This window comes from Triticum urartu, chromosome 5A, assembly GCF_056163025.1.
Source record: "Triticum urartu cultivar PI428250 chromosome 5A, HENAU_Tu73, whole genome shotgun sequence".
Taxonomy (NCBI): Eukaryota; Viridiplantae; Streptophyta; class Magnoliopsida; order Poales; family Poaceae; genus Triticum; species Triticum urartu.
The window spans coordinates 262,046,747-262,065,354 of NC_141877.1; the positions used below are offsets into that span (position 1 = coordinate 262,046,747).

The 18,608-nt window shown below is 49.6% G+C and overlaps 1 protein-coding gene across 4 annotated transcripts; it reads right to left on the reverse strand.

Moving 5' to 3' along the window:
- Nucleotides 1-612: 612 nt before the first annotated feature.
- Nucleotides 613-9,366, reverse strand: LOC125508342 (uncharacterized). Of its 4 annotated transcripts, none has more exons than XM_048673039.2 (5): nt 9,040-9,183; nt 7,476-7,729; nt 5,577-5,901; nt 1,560-3,871; nt 613-1,342 (listed from the first exon to the last, which is right to left on the reverse strand). In XM_048673039.2, exons 2-5 carry the CDS (start codon nt 7,590-7,592, stop codon nt 962-964), a joined length of 3,135 nt encoding a protein of 1,044 aa, XP_048528996.1. In that variant the 5' UTR covers nt 7,593-7,729; nt 9,040-9,183; the 3' UTR covers nt 613-961. The 4 variants fall into 4 exon arrangements, with proteins under 4 accessions (XP_048528996.1, XP_048528995.1, XP_048528997.1 ...); XM_048673038.2 differs by lacking the exon at nt 9,040-9,183 and adding an exon at nt 8,501-8,927; XM_048673040.2 differs by lacking the exon at nt 9,040-9,183 and adding an exon at nt 7,837-8,466.
- Nucleotides 9,367-18,608: the final 9,242 nt, after the last annotated feature.

The window sequence follows — 18,608 nt, forward strand, 5'->3', positions numbered from 1 at the left end:
AATTTTCAAATGTCATGAAATATAGAGTCAACATATTATAACAAAAATAAACCTTATGAAAATATTGTAACTTAATTTGTGTATATAAGTGAAGCTCTTATTCCGATTCAAAGACCGACAATGCTCATCATTAAACCATCTCAACATTGATGAATAAATTTTAATTATTTTAAAACTACATAATACCACATTTAAATAAGCAAACATGCAACATGTCATTTGACACAAATTCATCACCAAATCAGAGGTCATATTAAAATAAAAATAGTAACACAATTATTTTCATTTATTGGAACAATTATTTTTATTTATTTCAAACTAGCACGATCATCTCTTGTGATGCAGATTTTATACACAAAAAAATCATTGTCTACACTATACTCTCCAATCAATTAAAAGTAAAATTAGAGACATAAACACTTTATAATAATTTTGAACATGTGATTTCAGTATTTTGAACATGCTTAAATAAGCAAACATGCAGTAAGTCCTTGCAGATTCCACATTTCTAAACATGGCTAATGATGTTTGTCGAGAAATCTCAAAAATGTGACCTTTTGTCTCAATCAGGCTCAAACAGACCTAACTATTCATGAGCACACAGCTATAGTAGAAACCGCACCAAACCACCATAAATGGTATTCAACACAGCCAGCACACCGAGTACTACCGAGTTTATATTTTGAAGCAAACAGCCAGCACCCATACAATACAGTAAGACTTTTCATCAAGCAGGCTGTGAAAAACTGAGCTTGCTAGAATGGAATTTTCGGCACACAGATCTACCAATCAGTTTCTGTAAATGTACACTGATCTACTACCTCTACAGATGAGAGCATCAATAGACTGTTAGCTGAGCAATGCGGGCAATCTCTACTTTCTTCTCCTGCTCCTACACATGAGAGCTGTCCATAAACTGTTAGCGGCAATCAATCCTGACATTCTAACCATCCATCAGCTCTTACTTTCTTCTCTTGCCCCTGTAGCTACTAAGCGACGACAGCCCCCCTGCAAACACCGACATTTCCGAGGGAGGGGGTGATGACGGTCGAATCATCGATGGGAGTGGCGAAAAGCAGCCCACATCGCCATCCGGAAGGTCAAGATCGTATAACTCATCAGCGAAGACTGCAAAGTTCGAACCAGTGCTTCTTTTCTGAAGGAGGCCAGGATCACTGGCTCTCAAGTCTAGTGCTATGTCCCTGGGTTCCAGCAGTAGTCCTAGTCCAGGCTCCAGCACCACGTTATCGATCTCTGTCAGTGATTTCAATTGGCGTCCCAGTGAAGCAATGGTCTTCTGGCACTCTGCAAGCTTCCCAGCTGCATTAGCAAGCTCCTTCTCCTATAACAAAGATCATGATTCATATTCAGACATAGAATATTGATTCTCTTAATTTATATGCATTCAGGTTAACAGGTGTGATGTTTGAGCTGCAACAACTTTAGTGGCGCAATGCTAAAGAATCCTCTTTCTACTCTGGATCGATAATCGACAAAACACAAGTTCATAAATGTTATCAGAGCCGCAATCACCAGATTCAGTATAAAGATAAATTTACCTGCTTGGTCTTTAGGTCTCCATTTGAGTTTGCAAGCCTCCAGAGCTTCGCGTCCCGAATATCCCTTGACAACTGAGCCTCCAGCTTTCGGCATTTCTGTTCATAATCTTTTGACAGCAACCTTTCCTGCACAACCTCCCCTTGGAGGAAGCTCACCATGTTCGTCAGTTTCACAACATCGGCCTTTGATGCTTCAAGTTGATGCTCTATTGCCGTTCTTTGTGACTGCACAGACTCTTCCTTGGCAGTGAACTCCGCTGCTGACAACATCTGTTCCTGCAGTTTTGCTTCAAACAATTCAACCTTCTCCTTAAGCTTCCAGGCATCCTGATGTGCAGACTCAACCTCTGACTCCAACACCCTTTTTATGGCCTCTAGAGCTTCTAGCTGCAGCTGGAGCTCGTCAGAGAACTCCTTTTCCTTTACCACTTCATGCTCAAGCGCTGTCACCATATCACGCAGTTTCACAACTTCAGAGTTGACTAACTGGAGTTCTGCCTCCAATGATTCTTTAACAGACTCCACAGAAAGAGATTTCTCTGCTTCTGCCAATTTTTCATGCAATGCCTTCTCTTTTTCAATTACCTCATTTTCTAGCGCTTTAATGACATCACGCAGTTTCGCTACCTCACTATTTGCTGAACATAGCTGTCCCTCCAATGATTCCTTAACAGCTTCAGAATGAGTTCTCTCTGCTTCAATCTTCATGTCTAGCTGTGATGTCAGTTCTTCATGCACTGTCCTCTCCTTTTCTATCTCACTCTCTAATGCTTCGATAATGCCACGCAGTTTCTCTACTTCGGTGTTTGCGGAACAAAGCTGTGCCTCCAATGGTTCTTTAACAGCCTCAACAGCTGCTTCAATCTTCAGCAATGATTGTGTCATGAGTTCGTCGTGCAGTGCCTTCTCTTCTTCTACCTGATTCTCTAGTGATTTAATGATGCCATGCAGTTTTTGCACTTCCGCGTTTGCAGAATACAGCTGTCTCTCCAACAATTCTTTAGCATTGCATGCAGCATCTGATTTTTCTTTGTGCTGCACAGAAAGAGCAGTCTCGGTTTCAATCCTCTCTTCCAATGATGCCACAGTCACCCGAAGCTCTGCGGCTTCGGCTGACACCAGTTCTAACTGTGACTCAAATTCCTTCTTTTCTGCATTTTCTCCCAATGAAGCAACAATCGCATGTAGCTCCTCAGCTTCTACAGATTTGGACTCCAGTTGAAACTCCAAAGCCTTTTTCTCCGAGTCCAATCGGTCCACACCTCCCAGAGCAGCATATTTAGAGTCATTTGCCAAATCCAATTGCATTTGCATTTCAACCAGCCTGTTCCTTGCCGCCACTAGTGCGTCACAGGAGATGTCAAGCTGATTTCTAGCCTCTATCAGAGCTATCTCAAGCTCCTTCTTATAGCTTTCAACCACTTCAACCCTCGAATGCAAATCTGCAACATGACGCCGCAATTCTTCATTTTCAATTTTAGAAGAGCTGTTTCTCGTCACAGCCTTGTCGGAATCTGTCTCCATATCAAAGGTAGAGCTTGTCTGGTCTGATTCAGGCAATGCAGCCAACCTTTCCATCTCAAGGAAATCATCCATTAGGTCGATCTCAACAGGACTATTCACAATATTTGTTGCACTAGCCTTCGCATTCCTGAACTGATCAAGCTCTGTAATCAGAGCAGATGCCCACGAGTCAGAATTTCTCAATTCACTATCAACAGCAACCATACATTCTGCACTGTCAGAGTGGCTGTCAGTTAGTGATTCTGCGCTTGGCGGAGGTCTAGAATCATTGACCAATGCTGTTTTCTGAGCTAGATAATGTAACCTGCGGCATTCTGCCTCAACCCTAGCAATCTTTTTTATACTTTCCAGGTGCTGCTTGCTGGCTGTCTCTGCTGCTTGATTGCTCAAGTCTTTTTCCAGTGAGAGTATCTTCAGATCCTTGGACTGTACAAGGAGCTTGGCCTTGAGATCCAAGTTCTCTTTCTCGATTGTCTGAAGCTTCTCTTGTAGATCAGGCTGTGCAGACACGGTGGATGCTTCTGATTTGGTTGCTGCCAGCTGCTTCTTCAGCTCAGCAATATGGTTTTGCAGCTTGGAGTTCTCAGACTCCAACTCCTGGGACTTCTTGGTAAGTGCATCACGTATTATCTCCTCTTGTTCTTCCCTTACCAGGCGCAGCTGCCTCACGCATTCCTTGAGGGCCTTGTCTAGGTGGCTGACTTGACCCTCAAGATAGTCATTTCTATGGGAAGCAGCTTCAAGCAGCTTCTTGATGGCAGTAGCTTCAACTTCAGCTTGTTCCCAACCTACATAAAGCATCAACGAAATGGTTGTGAACATTACTACATAGAATAATAAAGCTGAAAGTATCTTCCCCTTCTCTCTTGCAGAAATGAAGCTGAACATTACTTGCAGAAATACAATCCATCAACAAATTAAAATTTAAGCTAATAAATCAAATATCAACAAAGAACTAGCCATGGACAGGGGTGTGTGGAAGTTAGCTATCCACGTGCCAGAACCATGACTTGGTTTCGAGATCTTATGGGTTTCAACACTAGCCTACCCCAACTTATTTGGAACTGAAAGGCTTTGTTGTTGTTGTGGAAATTATAGGATGGCTATTTGTGTTGTTCTGTTGTACTGATCTGACCCTCATATGGGGTATATATAGAAAGTACAAGTACATGGGAGGGGAATTCAGAACAAGGAAAATTGGCCCCTCACTCCCGACCCCCTCGCGCCGCCACCCAGGGCAACGCCGGGGGGACCAACTCCTTCACGCCGCCAGCCCTCCCGCGAAGCAGATCCCTGCCACCGCTGCCGTCGGCACTGGCCGCGCCCAACGCCAAAAGGGCTAGGGCAGAAGGTTTGCGCCGGATCTCCCAGGAGGCGGCTGGGGCGCCTCGTGCGGGGTGTCCTCGCGCGGCAGCCACAGCGGCGTCCTGGCTGTGCGGCGGCAGCCGGCGAACCCATGGCTGGCAAGGTGCTCCGGTGGGATCCTCCGCTATGCGATGGGCGGCGGCGGTGGCGGCCTCTGAGAGTGCGCCAGACCGGTGTGACCTAGTCCCGGTATTGTGGCTGGGCTAGGGCATCCGGCTTTAGATGTTAGGCTTTGGTGTGATGTCTGTTTGGTATTAGGCTCGGACATTCGGCACCCCTTCATCAAGGGGATAGGAGTAGCGACAGGTGTTGCCAAGATGGTGGCTTCAGGCTTAGTGATGTATTACTTTGTAAGGTCATTGTAAATAATTAATAAAATGGCTGCATGCATCGCCCAGATGCAGAGGCCGGGGGTATATCCTCCTTTTCTAAAAAAAAAGAAGTACATGGGAGGGAGAGAGACTTGGAGTAGAGGGCAAGTCGTACATGATTTAAACCGATTCTATCTCTAAGTCCTAATCTCTAACTTAAACATAATTATACTTCTAGCAGTTGTTGTAAATGAAATATGGGACTCCCTTTGACAGAATATATAATTTTCTACTATGGAGCCCGCAAAGGGGCTGTAGATACTGCTGTACGAACAGCAGATGCTGGATACGTTATGCGTAAACTTATTGAAGTTGTTCAACATTTTATTGTGCGTATAAGAGATTGTGGTACTATCCGAGGTATTTCTGCGAGTCCTCCACCAGAGTTGTTGAATATCAACAACTTATTACACAAATCCCATTTTTTAGAGCGAGTAGAAGGAGTAGGTTTTATTAGCGGAGAAGAAACAGCAAATTGGGGCTTATCAGGACTGATGTTATGAGCTTCTGAACAAAGAAAAATTGTCACTATTATATTATAAAGGATGAGATTAATTTGTAAGTGCCTTTTCTTATTCTAGCTAACAGAATTCCATTGGTCTAATTTAGGACTTCCCCATTTATTTTATTTTACCTAATACTATCTACACCCCAGGGGCTAATACAGAAACAGTACAGTCCTTTCCTTTTTCTGATTATAGAGTATATAAATGCACAAGAACAAATGAGGGAATCATTCGATTCCCTTCAAGCTTACCTGCAACAGCCTCTTCTGTGACTTTAGTATGCTGCTTAACCAGATCCTCTTTATCACTAATAGCCAAAAGGGCAGCAGCAAGTTTTTCATTCAGACTCTTCATGGTCTCCTTGGTCTCTTCATCTCCATTTGATGATAGGTATGATTCTAGTGACTGACCATGTTGTGGAGAAAAATCATTTAAATTAACTCGTGATGCTAGCTTCTCATTCAACAATTTTGGTACTCCAATTTCTTGGGTCTCGTCATGCCTAACCCTCGAAGAGACTTTGGGTGATTGACCATGATGTGCTGAAGCATTGTTTGAGACAGGCCTCAGAACCTCCTGCTTAAACAGGAGCAGAAAATTTAAATGCTTAAATAACCTTTTCTCACAAAAATGAAAATATGTGTAAAAGACGTGTGCAGAGTTAGTAATAGATGCCATCTGCACATACTCCCTCCGGTCCTTTTTAGTCTACATATAAGTTTTGTCCGAAGTCAAAGTATCTCTACTTTGACCAAACTTATAGAAAAATGTATCAACATTCACAATGTCAAATCAATAATTTTGATTCATTATGAAATGTAGTTTCATAAAATATATATATATATATGGTATTGTAGATATTGATTTTTTTTAAATATAAATTTGATCAAATTTTGCAAACTTTGACTTGACACAAATCTAATACAAGGAGTAAAAAGGACCAGAGGGAGTACATCACATGAAAAAGTACCCCGCCTGTTTGTAAATAGATGACATTTAAACATTGACACGCTCTTCAATATGGATGTTCAACCATTAGTTTTTGTAGGAGCATGCTAATAGAAAATCATGAATGTATTAGTAGGACAAACCAAACGGTACTATTTTCACCTTACCAATCCAAATATATCTGTATCTACTAGTAGTAGTCAAAGTTAGAATAGTTTGACTGCACGAATTTTAGGAAGTCAATTATTCACCAAAGGCGGAAGGAAACATACGACTATTGCAGAACTTAATAACTTTGAAAAAATAGAAGTGAGGTATAAATTTCAAAAGCAGTACCTAGTACCATGTTTTAGTAACTTTTTGAGCATCAACAGAAATCAAGTTTTTGTTCAAATTAATGAACTAGATGATAAAATCCGGAGAAGACCTGATCTATGTATTACAAAATTGTAAGCATACTGTATTCACATCATCAATCAAGTCCTTCTGGTAGCTACCAGAGCTATTTTCTTTAACCATCTATGCGAAACCATTTTTTCTTGAAAACGAACGACCTATGTTCTTCAGGCTTTTGATTGAATTTGTTTGCCAATCATTCAGAGTAGCCTATGCCCTATAGTTGTTGCGAGGTCTGAGGACTAGGGAAGCATCACTTAAACGTTTAGGTCCTTTGCAAGGTACTGCTGATATTCAACTATTAGGAAATACACTTGTTTCATCGAAAATCAAGAACAGACTTTACCAGTATTAGCAAACATTCAGAAATTGCTAAAATCCTCTTATGGATAGACATAGAGCCTAAAGTATCATAGTTGTGGCTCAACAAGTAAATCTTACACAACTGGAACTAATCTTACACTTGATAGGTTGAAAGCTGTTGGCCTTTCTCTATCACAAGATTTCCCACTAATGGGCAATGGCAATGTACTCAACAAACATTAGCATCTGAACACCTGTCCTACTTAATCAGATCAAACTATGAGTTTGTATGCTTTATCAATCTGTCCAAGGCAGAAAGCCTATAAATTCTTTATTAAAGTAAAGTTCAGAACTTTCCGAATACTAGAATTCATTGCCCAAACCTCGAGAAAGAGCCACATTCAACAAAACGGCTCCCCATGATAAGAATGTGTTAACTACCCTACACTCATGCCGAGGTGAAAAGATTTGCAGGATACAAAATGAAGGCATGTGGGTAGAACCTGATCACCCGAGCAGCACTGAGGATGCGATGACACGGGCACAGAGATATCGCTTGCCCCAGGACTATTATCCGAAGGCTTGCGCCTCCAGAGCCAACCCGTGCGGTCCATAACCATCAACTATCCGAAAGATGGAAAAAGTGGTTCTCCTTTCTCAGCTACCACCAGCATATGCAGGTTTGATCAATCAACATTGGCACAGGAAGCGATGCAGAAAGATCTCCTCATGCAGTGCTGCGCTGAAGATGACTAATCTGTATCAAACAGCAGCCAGTTGAAAATTGCTAGTATCAGTGATCACTCGTTTATGATACCGACCGGCAGGTAGAAAAAGATGCAGCTCCCAGTTAATGACACCAACCAGGAACTGTAGTCACGATTGACACGAACTAATTTTGCAACGACTGAGACCAAGCAGGAACTAGGTTGGATTCAGAAAAAAAAACAGTGACCGGCGAAATTTGTTTGTTGGCAAAGCTCAAGAGTCAAAAGTGGGCAAGACCAATACTGACCGACACAAAGTCCCAACTATGCCTGTCCAGGAATTCCAACTAAGAACAGCCGACTCGAAAAAAGAGATTGCTCTTCTGCCTTGACATCAGGAGAAGAAGGTGCGAGCAAAATAGTAGCAAAAAAGCTGCAATGCGTCACTCCAAAAGTTGTAGCCACCGACTGCTCTCAACTCCCCCAAATAGAATAGAAAGACACGAGGAATAAATATGAAATTTTTTTCTTCTTCGAGCAACCAAGGGAATGATAATCCTTGGGCAAAGAACAAGAGGCACAATCCCTAAATCCCCAATTCCTCCTCGCCAATCACCTAAACCTAAACCTAAACCCCGCGCGTAAATATGCTGAAACCCCCAAATCCAGACCTAACTTGAAGAGAAACCGGCAAAGACCAGCCCTGGGGAAGCGGGGAAAGAAGAAAAGCAGAGCAGCTAGAGAAATTTCATGGCGGACACCAAGAAGGACGAGTCCCGGTCCCGGAGAGTAAGGCGGGAGGGAATGGGCTGCATTAATACCTGCTATTTAAGCATCACACGGAGCAATGCCCCCGCATCGAGTGCAAGAACTCCGTGAACACAACACTCCACTTCTTCTTCTTCAATGCTTCTCTCTTTATTCTCTCTCTCTCTCACTAGGATTATATTCTCTCTCTCTAGGATACTGGATGGGTGTGCAGGCTGCGCTAGGAACGGAAAGCGAGAAGCGTCAGCTCACGCAGTCGCACAGACGGACGCAGATCGGGGCGAGAGAAGACGAGCCGAAAAGCGGAGTGGGGAAAAAGGGAGCGGGAGGGGAGCTGGCGAGGAGGTGGCCATGGGCGTCGGCACTGCTGCTGCAACAGCTTGGCCACCACCACCACCGCCTCATGCAGCTTTGGCCATGTGAGATGTCATGGTCCTATACTATAGTACGAGTACTTTCCAGTTCCCAAGTGAAGGAATGCATCGGAGGAAGAAATAAATGCTCGCAGCCGCAGCAAGAATCCAAAGCGGCTCTTTCCCATTCCCGCAACTAAAATAAATGCAGCGAGCGGGAACCCGAGGCGCACACTCACCCGCACCGCATCAATGGTGGTCGCCGCCGGCCGGCGTTGCCTCGCTCCTTCCTTCCTTCCCGCCCGGGCTGCTCGAATCGCCGACGCTCCGCGGTCCTCTCTCTGTCTATCGTAGTATACTACTAGGACTACCTTGTAGCCTTCGTGAGTGCTTTTGTTGACTGGCATGGGTGGTGGTGGTGGTGGTTAGTGTTACTTGCCGCTGGGGACGGAGAGCGAGATTGCAGCAGCGGATTAGGGTTCTTGGCGTAGCCCAGTTTAGTTTAGTTTATTAGTTTAGCGTGAGGCGTGATTCGGTTTGGATTCTCCCGGGCGATGTGGGGGTTGTCGTACGCCTGACGACGCGCGGTTTGTGTCTTGCCCCCGCCTTTTCCTCGGCTCGCCCCGCGCGTCCTTGGCTCGTGTACCGGGTGGGGGTCCAGCGGTCTTGCCCGACCGACCCCGGAGGCCACGGGCCCCGCCAGCCAGACGGCATGGGGATACTCTGCCGCTTGTACGGCGGTGGAAACCGGACTCCGAACGGGGCCACTTCCGGACCCCGGACGCTCATTTTGGCCGCTTTTCATCCGTTTGAGTTGGTTCGTGCCTTCAGCTATGTTTGGGTCGGCTGCTTAGAGCAACTTCAGTGGGGCGATCTAAACGGACGGCGCATTTGTCCATTTTTTATCCGTTTGGGTCGGCCGCCCGCCCGCCGTCCGTCCAGTTTTGTATTTGGGTCGGCAATGCGCTCAACGCGCCGACCTATTTCATGTTTGCATTTAACTTTTAAATAAAAAAGGCCCGCGGCCGATCATGCCAGCGGCCAAGTCTCATGCTGGCACCATGCCAGCGCCGACATACAATGCTGGCTTCAGAAAACACCACAGTTCATGCTGGCGCACTTGCCAGCCAGCCGGCACACATGTCAGCACACAAAAAATGATGGGACCTGAGTTCGACCACGCCATCACGGCTCCTGTGGTCATGTCGGCACACCTGCCGGCATACAACAAAGATGGCCCCTCGACGCCATAGATCACTCGCCATCGAACTTGAGCATGTTGGCATGCATCTTCTCGAACCACGGCCTCTTCCTTGGCGACAAGGCGTTGAGATCCACCTTCATGATCTCCACCCCGGTCATCATGCTTGCAAGAGCCACTTCTTTCGCCTTTGTCTTGGCGTTGGCGGCCTCAATCTCTAGCATCTTGACTTGCTTCTCCGCCTCGAACTCGAACATCTTGGCTTGCTTCTCGGCGTCAAGATCAAGCCTCCTCCTTTGGATCTCCATGAAAGCATCCATTTGCTCCGCCTTGAAACGTCGACAAGCCGGTGCTGGCCGCGGCGACGGCGGCTTGGACGAGGCTGTGCTGGCTAGGGTTTACCCCAAGCATGTAGAGCGCCTCCCTCGTTGCCGCGGCGACGCGGGCGTTGGTGAACTCCTGCTGCGCGGCGGCGGCGGCGGCCTGCGCAGCGGCCTCATCCCTCGCGTCCGCGGCGTACCTCCGGCCCTTCCTCTTGGCCGACTCCCTTACCCGTTGTTCGGGCATCAGCGCCTTCTTCGGCTTGGTCGCCGCGGCGGTCTTGCGCGGGGCACGAGGCTTGCCTTTCCCGGAGGGGGCAACCGCGCCGGACGAGGCGAGGGAGGCGAGGCCAGTGGTGGCGTCGAGGTCGATGGCGTCCTTCATGGCTGGTTGGGGCGGGGGCGCGCGCGGGCGGGAGCATTTTTGGAGAAAATGGAGGGAAATGGTGGTGGCTGCCACCACAGGCGGGCCTGGGGAGAGGAGTAGGCGCGCACGCGTCCGTCTCGTGTCCGTGCCGACGCAAATCCAACTCAAAATTGGGCCTGGAATGGGTCGCCCGCGGACGAAAAACGGACGCGCGTCCATTTGGGTTGGCGCGTCCGCGTCGACCCGAACGGACGCGGGCAGACGAAATGGGTCGCCCCATTGGAGTTGCTCTTAGAGAAACTCCAACGCGTCGACTCATTTCATCTGCGCGTATTTGTTTCGATCAAAAGGACACAAAAGTCGGTTCAACGCGCCGATCCAAATGGACGTGCGTCTGTCTTTTGTCCGTTAAACTTATTCCCGGCCTAAATTTGAGTCTTATTTGCGCCGACGCGGACATGAAACGGATGCGCCCGACGCCCGCCTACTTTCCCCTGGTTCGTCAGTCGGCGGCACAACCACCACCATTTCCCCCCACTTTCCCAAAAACTCCCGCCCGCTCGCGCTCCCGTTCGCTAGCGATGGACGACGTGCCGGCCCTCGACGCCGCCATCGGCCTCGCCTCCTCCGGCCTCACCTTCGTCGCCTCCACCAAAGGCAAGCCCTGCGCGCCCACAAAACGGAGGCGCCACCCAAGAAGAAGTAGTTGACGCCCAAACAGCGGGGCGTGCAATCAGCCAAGAGGAAGGGGCGGAGGCATACGTAGGACCGCAAGCTCGAAGCCGCGGCCGCCGCCGCCCTCTCCACCGCCGCACAGCAGGAGGAAACCAATGCTCGGGTCACCGAGGCAACGAGGGAGGCCCTGCTCTACCTAGGGTTAAACCCTGGCCATCACCAGCTCGTCAGCGTCGTCGTGGCCGCGACCACCACAGGCTCGTCGGCATTTCCTCGGGTGGGACTGCCAAAGTCACCGCGCGCGTCTGCCACATAGCCGATTCCCGGCTTCCATGTCTATCCGCAAGCCTCCCGCTTCTCCGGGGAATGCTCGCCGGAGGTGAGCGTGGTGGCGTCCACGCCCGAGTCCATGGCCATCGACCTCAACGCCACACCGCTGGTCGACGGATCATCCTCCGGGGGGGGCGAGGAAACACCCGCGTGAGATACTAGACGACATGTATCCCGACGCTTGCAGCCTGTTCGATAGAATGCCGCCCACCGATGACGACAGGACGACCAACCGTTTCATCATCAAGAACATCATCTTCGAAGGTGGTGCGGGAGCCACTGCCTTGGCAGGCGGTGCGGGTGCAAGGCCAGCATGCCGGTTCCCAAAGCAACCCCCAAAGGTTGCCCGATTGGTGCAAGAAGACCAAGACGATGGGCGCATAGGGCGGAAGTCATTCCCGATCCCACTAGCGCCTCATGGACGGTGGCTTTGCAGGCGAAAACCACCTTTTGCCAGGATAGACCGCGCTCCTTCCCCCCTTTAAAATTGCCGTTGTGTGGCAACCCTTCCCGCCAATATTTTTGGGGGAAGAGGACTGAGGCAGATATAAAAGGAGGGTAGGGTGCCGCTGTAGAGGGGGTTCTGAACCCTAAACCTTGTACTCACTACCTTCCCGCCAGAGCAATCCCAACCAAGCAAGAGTAGGGTTTTACACCGCAAGGTGGCCCAAACTTGGGTAACCATTGTGTCACCGGCCCGCTCTCGCCATAGCCTCGCCGTGGTTAGCTGCAGGGAAAGACAGGGCGGTAGCAACGAGTGCACCCCATAGTTTGAACCTTTGGGTCCCCGGAGCCCGGTTTCCGACATTTGGCGCGCCGGGTAGGGCTGTGTTGCCGTTATTCCGCTCCGCTACGCCTTATGCTTCGCCAGCTTCATGGCCGACGCTCGCCGCGAGCATGCCGATCGCCGGCGGGTCACGTCGCCCAGACAGAGCCTGTGGACCACGACAGCCGTTGCCGCCCTGCCGGGGCCGCAGCCACCGCCGCCATCGACCTAGTTGCTCATGAGCGGTAGGACTCCTCCATGCACCCCTCTGTGCAGCCGGGTGGCCACACCACCACGGCCTCTTCATCCCTCACCCGTCGTGGGCCGCCGAACGCGCAGGCCACGCTGCTCATGGTGCATGAGCTGCTCAACTACCGTCCAGCTGACGCCGGCTATGACGCTTGGTTTGGCCGCATTACCGAGCTTGTCAACACCGCCGGGGACGCCCAGGTGCCCTCCCACTCGCTCCGCCCTTTGCCGTCTCGTGTCGGGGTTGTGGCGTAGGGTGCACCTCCGGCACCTGCTCTATGCAGCGATCCCGGTGAGCCCCGATGTGACGTGCAGGCATGTGACCCGTCTCGTGGAGCGCCCCCGCCAGCCCGAGATGAGGACAGCTGCCAGATCGTCCATCGTGCGCCACCTGACGCGTGTGTTCACCTCGAGCAGCATCGTCAGCGCCAGGACCGCGCGGTCTAGGAGGTCAAAGCGGTCGGGCACCAGAACTGCACCGCCCTCGCAGGTGGCATTCCTTCAAGCGGTGTGAGATGCCGAGCTTTCACACACAAGCTGCATCGGGTGTTCTGGCCCACAAAGTTCAAGCTCGAGCTGCCCCCGCCCTACGACGGCATTCCCAACCCCGCGGAGTTCCTTCAGCTCTATGCGCTGAGCATCAAGGCGGCGAACGGCGACGACAAGGTCATGGCGAACTGGTTCCCCATGGCCATCAAGGATGGCCCGCCCTCCTGGCTCATGAACCTGCCTGAGGCGTCGATCTCTTCACGGAGTGAGCTCTACAACCAGTTCGTCACTAACTTCAAGGGCACGCACGACTGCCCCCTCACCATCAACGACCTGCGACATGTGCGGCAGCACCCCGGTGAGACCCTCCGCAAGTACATCCAGTGCTTTAGCCAGGTGCGCAACAAGATCTCGCGTGCCTCTGACGCAGCCATCATTTCTACGTTCTCCACCGGTATCACGGACATCAGGATGCGCGAGAAGCTTGCCATCAACGATGAACTGGACTCGGTGCTTGAGTTGTTCGACCTCGCTGACTAGTGTGCCAAGGCTGAAGAAGGTCATCTCTTTTGTCCACAATGACCCCAACGCGACACCCGCTGCCGCCAAGGCCAAAGGCAAGGACGTCAAGCACAAAGGCCCTGCCGTACTTGTGGCAGAGCCCGAGCAGAAGCGCGGCCGTGACCGTGATGAGCCCGAGAGGGAAAAACACCCTCTCTACGTCTACCACAACGTGCGCACCCATAACACCGAAGACTACTAGGAGCTCAAGTTGCTCCGCGATGACTACCTAGGCCGTCGAGGTGACCGCAGCAACCACAGCGCTGGCCGCAGGGGTGGCCGCGACGGCAATCACTGGGACGGCCGCAACGGCAATGACAACTTCCGCCAGGACTGGCGCGAGCAGCCTCGTGAGGCCGCCTGGTGCGACCAGCCTCGTGAGGGTGCCTGGCGTGATCAGCCTGGAGAGGCAAACCCTCATGCCCATGCGACTCTCCCGTCGATGCCGCCACCACCTCGGCGGAACAACGTCAACCAGTTAGACGATGGCGTTGGAGGCTACCAGGAGCCTCGCATGATAGCTTGCATCTTCGGGGAAGCTCAGGCCCCCACATCCAACCATCTCTTCAAGCAGTTCTCTCACGACGTGAACGTCGCCCTCCCGAGGCCTGAAGCTACGCGGCCCCTCAAGTGGTCATGGTACGCCATCACCTTCGACTCCAAGGACCACCCCAAGTCCACGGCCACCGCAAGCACGCTCCCCATGTTGTGCGCTCCTACTATCAGCAAAGTCGCGATCACCAAGCCCCTCATCGATGGGGGCGCCAGCCTCAACGTGATCTCCATCGAGACCTTCGAGACGCTCCAAGGGCCCTGTGACTAGTTGATGCCAACCAGGCCCTTCTCCGGGGTAACTGATGGTTCCACCACCTCCCTATGGCAAGTGTGCCTCACCATCACCTTTGGCACCCGCAAGAAGTACCACGCCGAGCTCATTGATTTGACGTGGCACACATTGGCTTGTCGTACAACGACATTCTGGGGTACCCGGCGCTCGCCAAGTTCATGGAGGCGACCCATCATGACTACAACGTCCTCAAGATGCCTGGCTTCAGTGGCGTCATCACCATCGCCTGCGATGAGAAGGATGCGGTCTGCTCCCTCGAGCACGCTTACAAGGCTACTGCAGCCGCGCATTCGGATGGCGAGGACACTGTCGAACCTCCCGAGGCCGCGTCCATGATGAAGAAGCAGCTGCTCTCCCAAGACCACACCGAGGCGAAGAAGGCATCGGTTGATGGCAGTGGCTCAGGCCCTACCCTCGCTATCGACGCCTGCCTCCCTCCCACAAAGGAAGGCGCGCTCGTCACCTTCCTTTGGGCAAGTTCAGATGTTTCCTCCTGGAAAGCATCTGACTTGCTCGGTGTGCCGAGGGAGGTGATCGATCACCACTTAGCGGTGTGCCCTAACGCACGCCCCATCAAGCAAGGAGCACGTCGCCAGGCGCCAGAGAAGCAATAGTTCATCGTCCAGGAAATCAAAATACCTGATCACACGCAAGGTCTCTGCTTGAGGTAGTAGCCATGTCTCACATGTGGAATGTGTTACTTTGGAGAGGAGTGAGTTCACCTTAGCTTCGATAGCCCTTGCTCGAGCTCTAGTCATTGGTCCATGTGGTGTCGTGGGAGACGAAGGTAGGTCCATGGGGATGACCGTAGGATGCTCCGCATCAGGCTCCTCTCTTCAAAATAGGATACAGTGGGTAAAAAAATTACTATTGGGCAATTGATAGAAAAGCGAATAATCATGAAGATATCCAAGCACTAATGCAGGATGCTGCTAACGCGACACTATGATCAGAGACCCTTCGACGAAACTGTGTGACATGCCATAATCGCAAAAGGTGGTGTAAAAAACCCGTCAAAAAAGGTGCAAAACATTTGCGATGGAGGATGCATCAAACACGGTTCAAATTTTTGTTGCGTGTGCGATGCAGGGCATACAGTTCAGCTCAATTAACTGTTTGCGATGAGGAGGAACAAAAGAAACGGGCAGCCAGATGAAGGTGTGTGTGATGTACAGCATACAGTTCACTCGGATGAACTGTTTGTGATTAGGCAACACAATGGAAACGGTCAGCCAGATCAAAGGTGTGTGTGATATACGACATGCGGTTCACTCGGAGGGACTGTTTGCATTGAGGCATGAGAACAGAAACAGTTCAAATGAACAAGATGTGTGTGATCCGAGGCAATCAGGTCTATAATCGAAAACGTGTGTGAAGACCGATAACAACACAGACGATTATTGCCAATAAGCCGTGTGTGTTATGAGCAAACGATTGCTAGTATACAATTGTGAGTGATTGATGAAAACATCACCGACGGGTTCCATTGTTTAGTCCGTGTGCGATGTGATTTTCTTTGTCCGCACAACATCTACGCTCTGTCTACAGAGCATCAACATATATACTTAAAAAGACAGCATTACATAACCAAATTAAGCATACAATTACATGAGTGACTACACACATAACATTTTCACACACCAAAGAAAGCAATTACATGCATACTAAAGTAGGTGAAATGAGGATCTAATCATCTACTTATTTTTGCAACGACGCTTGCCATTGCTCTGCTTCCGGTTGGATCCCTGGCCGTTTTGGGGAAGGAGGCACTTCCTCATGTCAACGATCCGCCTATACATGTCGTAGCTCGTGTACGCCTCCTTGGCCGCGTACACGCCGTGAGCTTTGTCGAGTTTCTCCATCCAGGCCAAGTGCCAGGCACGCTTGTCCTTGTTGCATGAATCCTTCATGTCTCTGTAGTAGGGATCGGTGATGGCCTAAGTGAGGTGAACCAGTGAGTCCTTCTCATGCTCCTTGCTGCCCCATATCTTGTATTGGCCCTGGATGTCGACAAGATTCTGGCAGGCGATGCCCGAATTCTCAAGCGCCTTTACATCGTTGGTGATGTCCACCGTAGCGAACATGTAGTGGGGGTTGTTGACAAACCTGGCAAAATGCTCGCAAGTCCTTGTGGCCAGGCAGTAGTGGTAGACGAGGACGTGGTAGCGCACGCACATCTGGGCAACGACGACCTTGGGACGAGACCTGGCACGAGCGCGGGTGTACTCGAGGTCGAACCCGACCACCTTGTACTTCTCCGCGGCAAGCAACAACTCCATGATGTGGATGGAGTGCTCCACCCAAACCGGGTCATTGGTGTACACCATCGAGAGGTCCATGAACCTTCTGTGGGTGTCCACCACGGCATGCATGGTGAACTTCTACTCGTCGTTGGCAGCCGCTTGGAGCTGCATTGGAGCCGCGCAGGATACCCTCTAAGAATTTCTCGTGGTGGGTGTGCTTCTTACAATGGTGGGGCGCGATCAAAATGTTGAAGAGACGCAAGGGTAGGTTAAATGTCCGCTGTAATAAATGGGGGCCGACCAGCCTGTAATCGTCATGTCTTCTCACGGCGTTCATAGCGAAGGATTCCAGTGCACGCTTCACAACACCGCACCGCACGCGTGGGCTCGAAGAGGTGCCAAATGTATCGTCGGTGCCTGTTTCCACGCTACCATGTTGTTTACCGTGCAAGCTTCCCGCCCGGCTAGTTTGGCCACGCGTCGACTAGAAGAGGGACAAATCGTGGGCATTTATTGGCAAAAAGCTTTGTAAAAACAAAGTGTGTGGAATGACTTCGTCATAAGTTTACCCTTGGGTGATGAGGTCAAGGTTACACAGAAGGGTGATGATGGACACTCGACTGCGATAATTAATTATGCGCTCTATAGAGCACAAGGTGGAAGAAACCAACTATGTGCAATAATGTCAAAGATCACAGTCGAGTTAGCTATACAGATCGTGTGTTGTGAGATCGACAAGGTAAACTGATTTGAGAATGGTTAATAAAATCTAAGGCCCTGTTTGGTTCGGCTGTGGATTTCTAAAAGCAGATGTGAAAAATCTACTGTGGAAAATCTGATGTGAAAAAGATGTAGGTCGTTTGGCAAACCAGCCGATACAGCTTTTTTAGATTTTGGCCCGCAGCGGAATCAGATTTTGGAAAGCACATCCTGGGATGCTTCCGCTTTTGGTTTAGATTTTGGCAGCGGATTTCTGAAATCGGATTCTGCTGGGTTCGTCCTTTGGTTCAGATTCTGTTGCGTGGCAGCGGAATCTGTCGATAAAAGCTGAACCAGACAGGGCCTAAGACCATTGCATATTAAGGTCAAAATAGTGCTAGCAATATACGATGCCATTTCAATGATTGTACCACAAAAGCTCGAAATGTTACAAGGTTCAAATTCCAAAGTTATATGGCTCAAATTCGAAGATTACAAGGTTCAAACTGATATTAGAAATGAAATTCAGCTTATCAGCTGCAAACGCTCGCGATGATCTGTTGAACATGGATATCAGAGAGGTTCAAACTAATATCACTGCTTCTAAGTCTGGTTTCGAAACCTCATAATTTCTGCAAAGGGGTCAGCCATTGAGAAGTCATGTATGGGGTTGACACAATGACTTCTAATTAATCTATCATATGAAGTTCCAAAATGAAATTCAACATTTTTGGAGCCTACTCCATTCTGCCGCAGGCGCCGGCGCTGATCAGAAAACCATTCATTTTTGCGAAATAAATGTAGGGCAAAGCTCATTTCCTTCAGCACCCTTACTCTGAGAACAAAGAACTTGGCGAATATAATCTCCGGTAATGTCCCTTGGTAGTTCTTCAAAGTAATTTCTGAGAGATACAGATCTAGGCATTCGACGTGATTGTTATATTGTATCACATTATCCACCACTGGGTCTAATCTTATCTGCAAAAGAAGAGAACGTGTTAGTGCCTACATGCAGTTTTGAACATTACGACACGCCTATTTGGTTTGCAGGATTTGTAAAA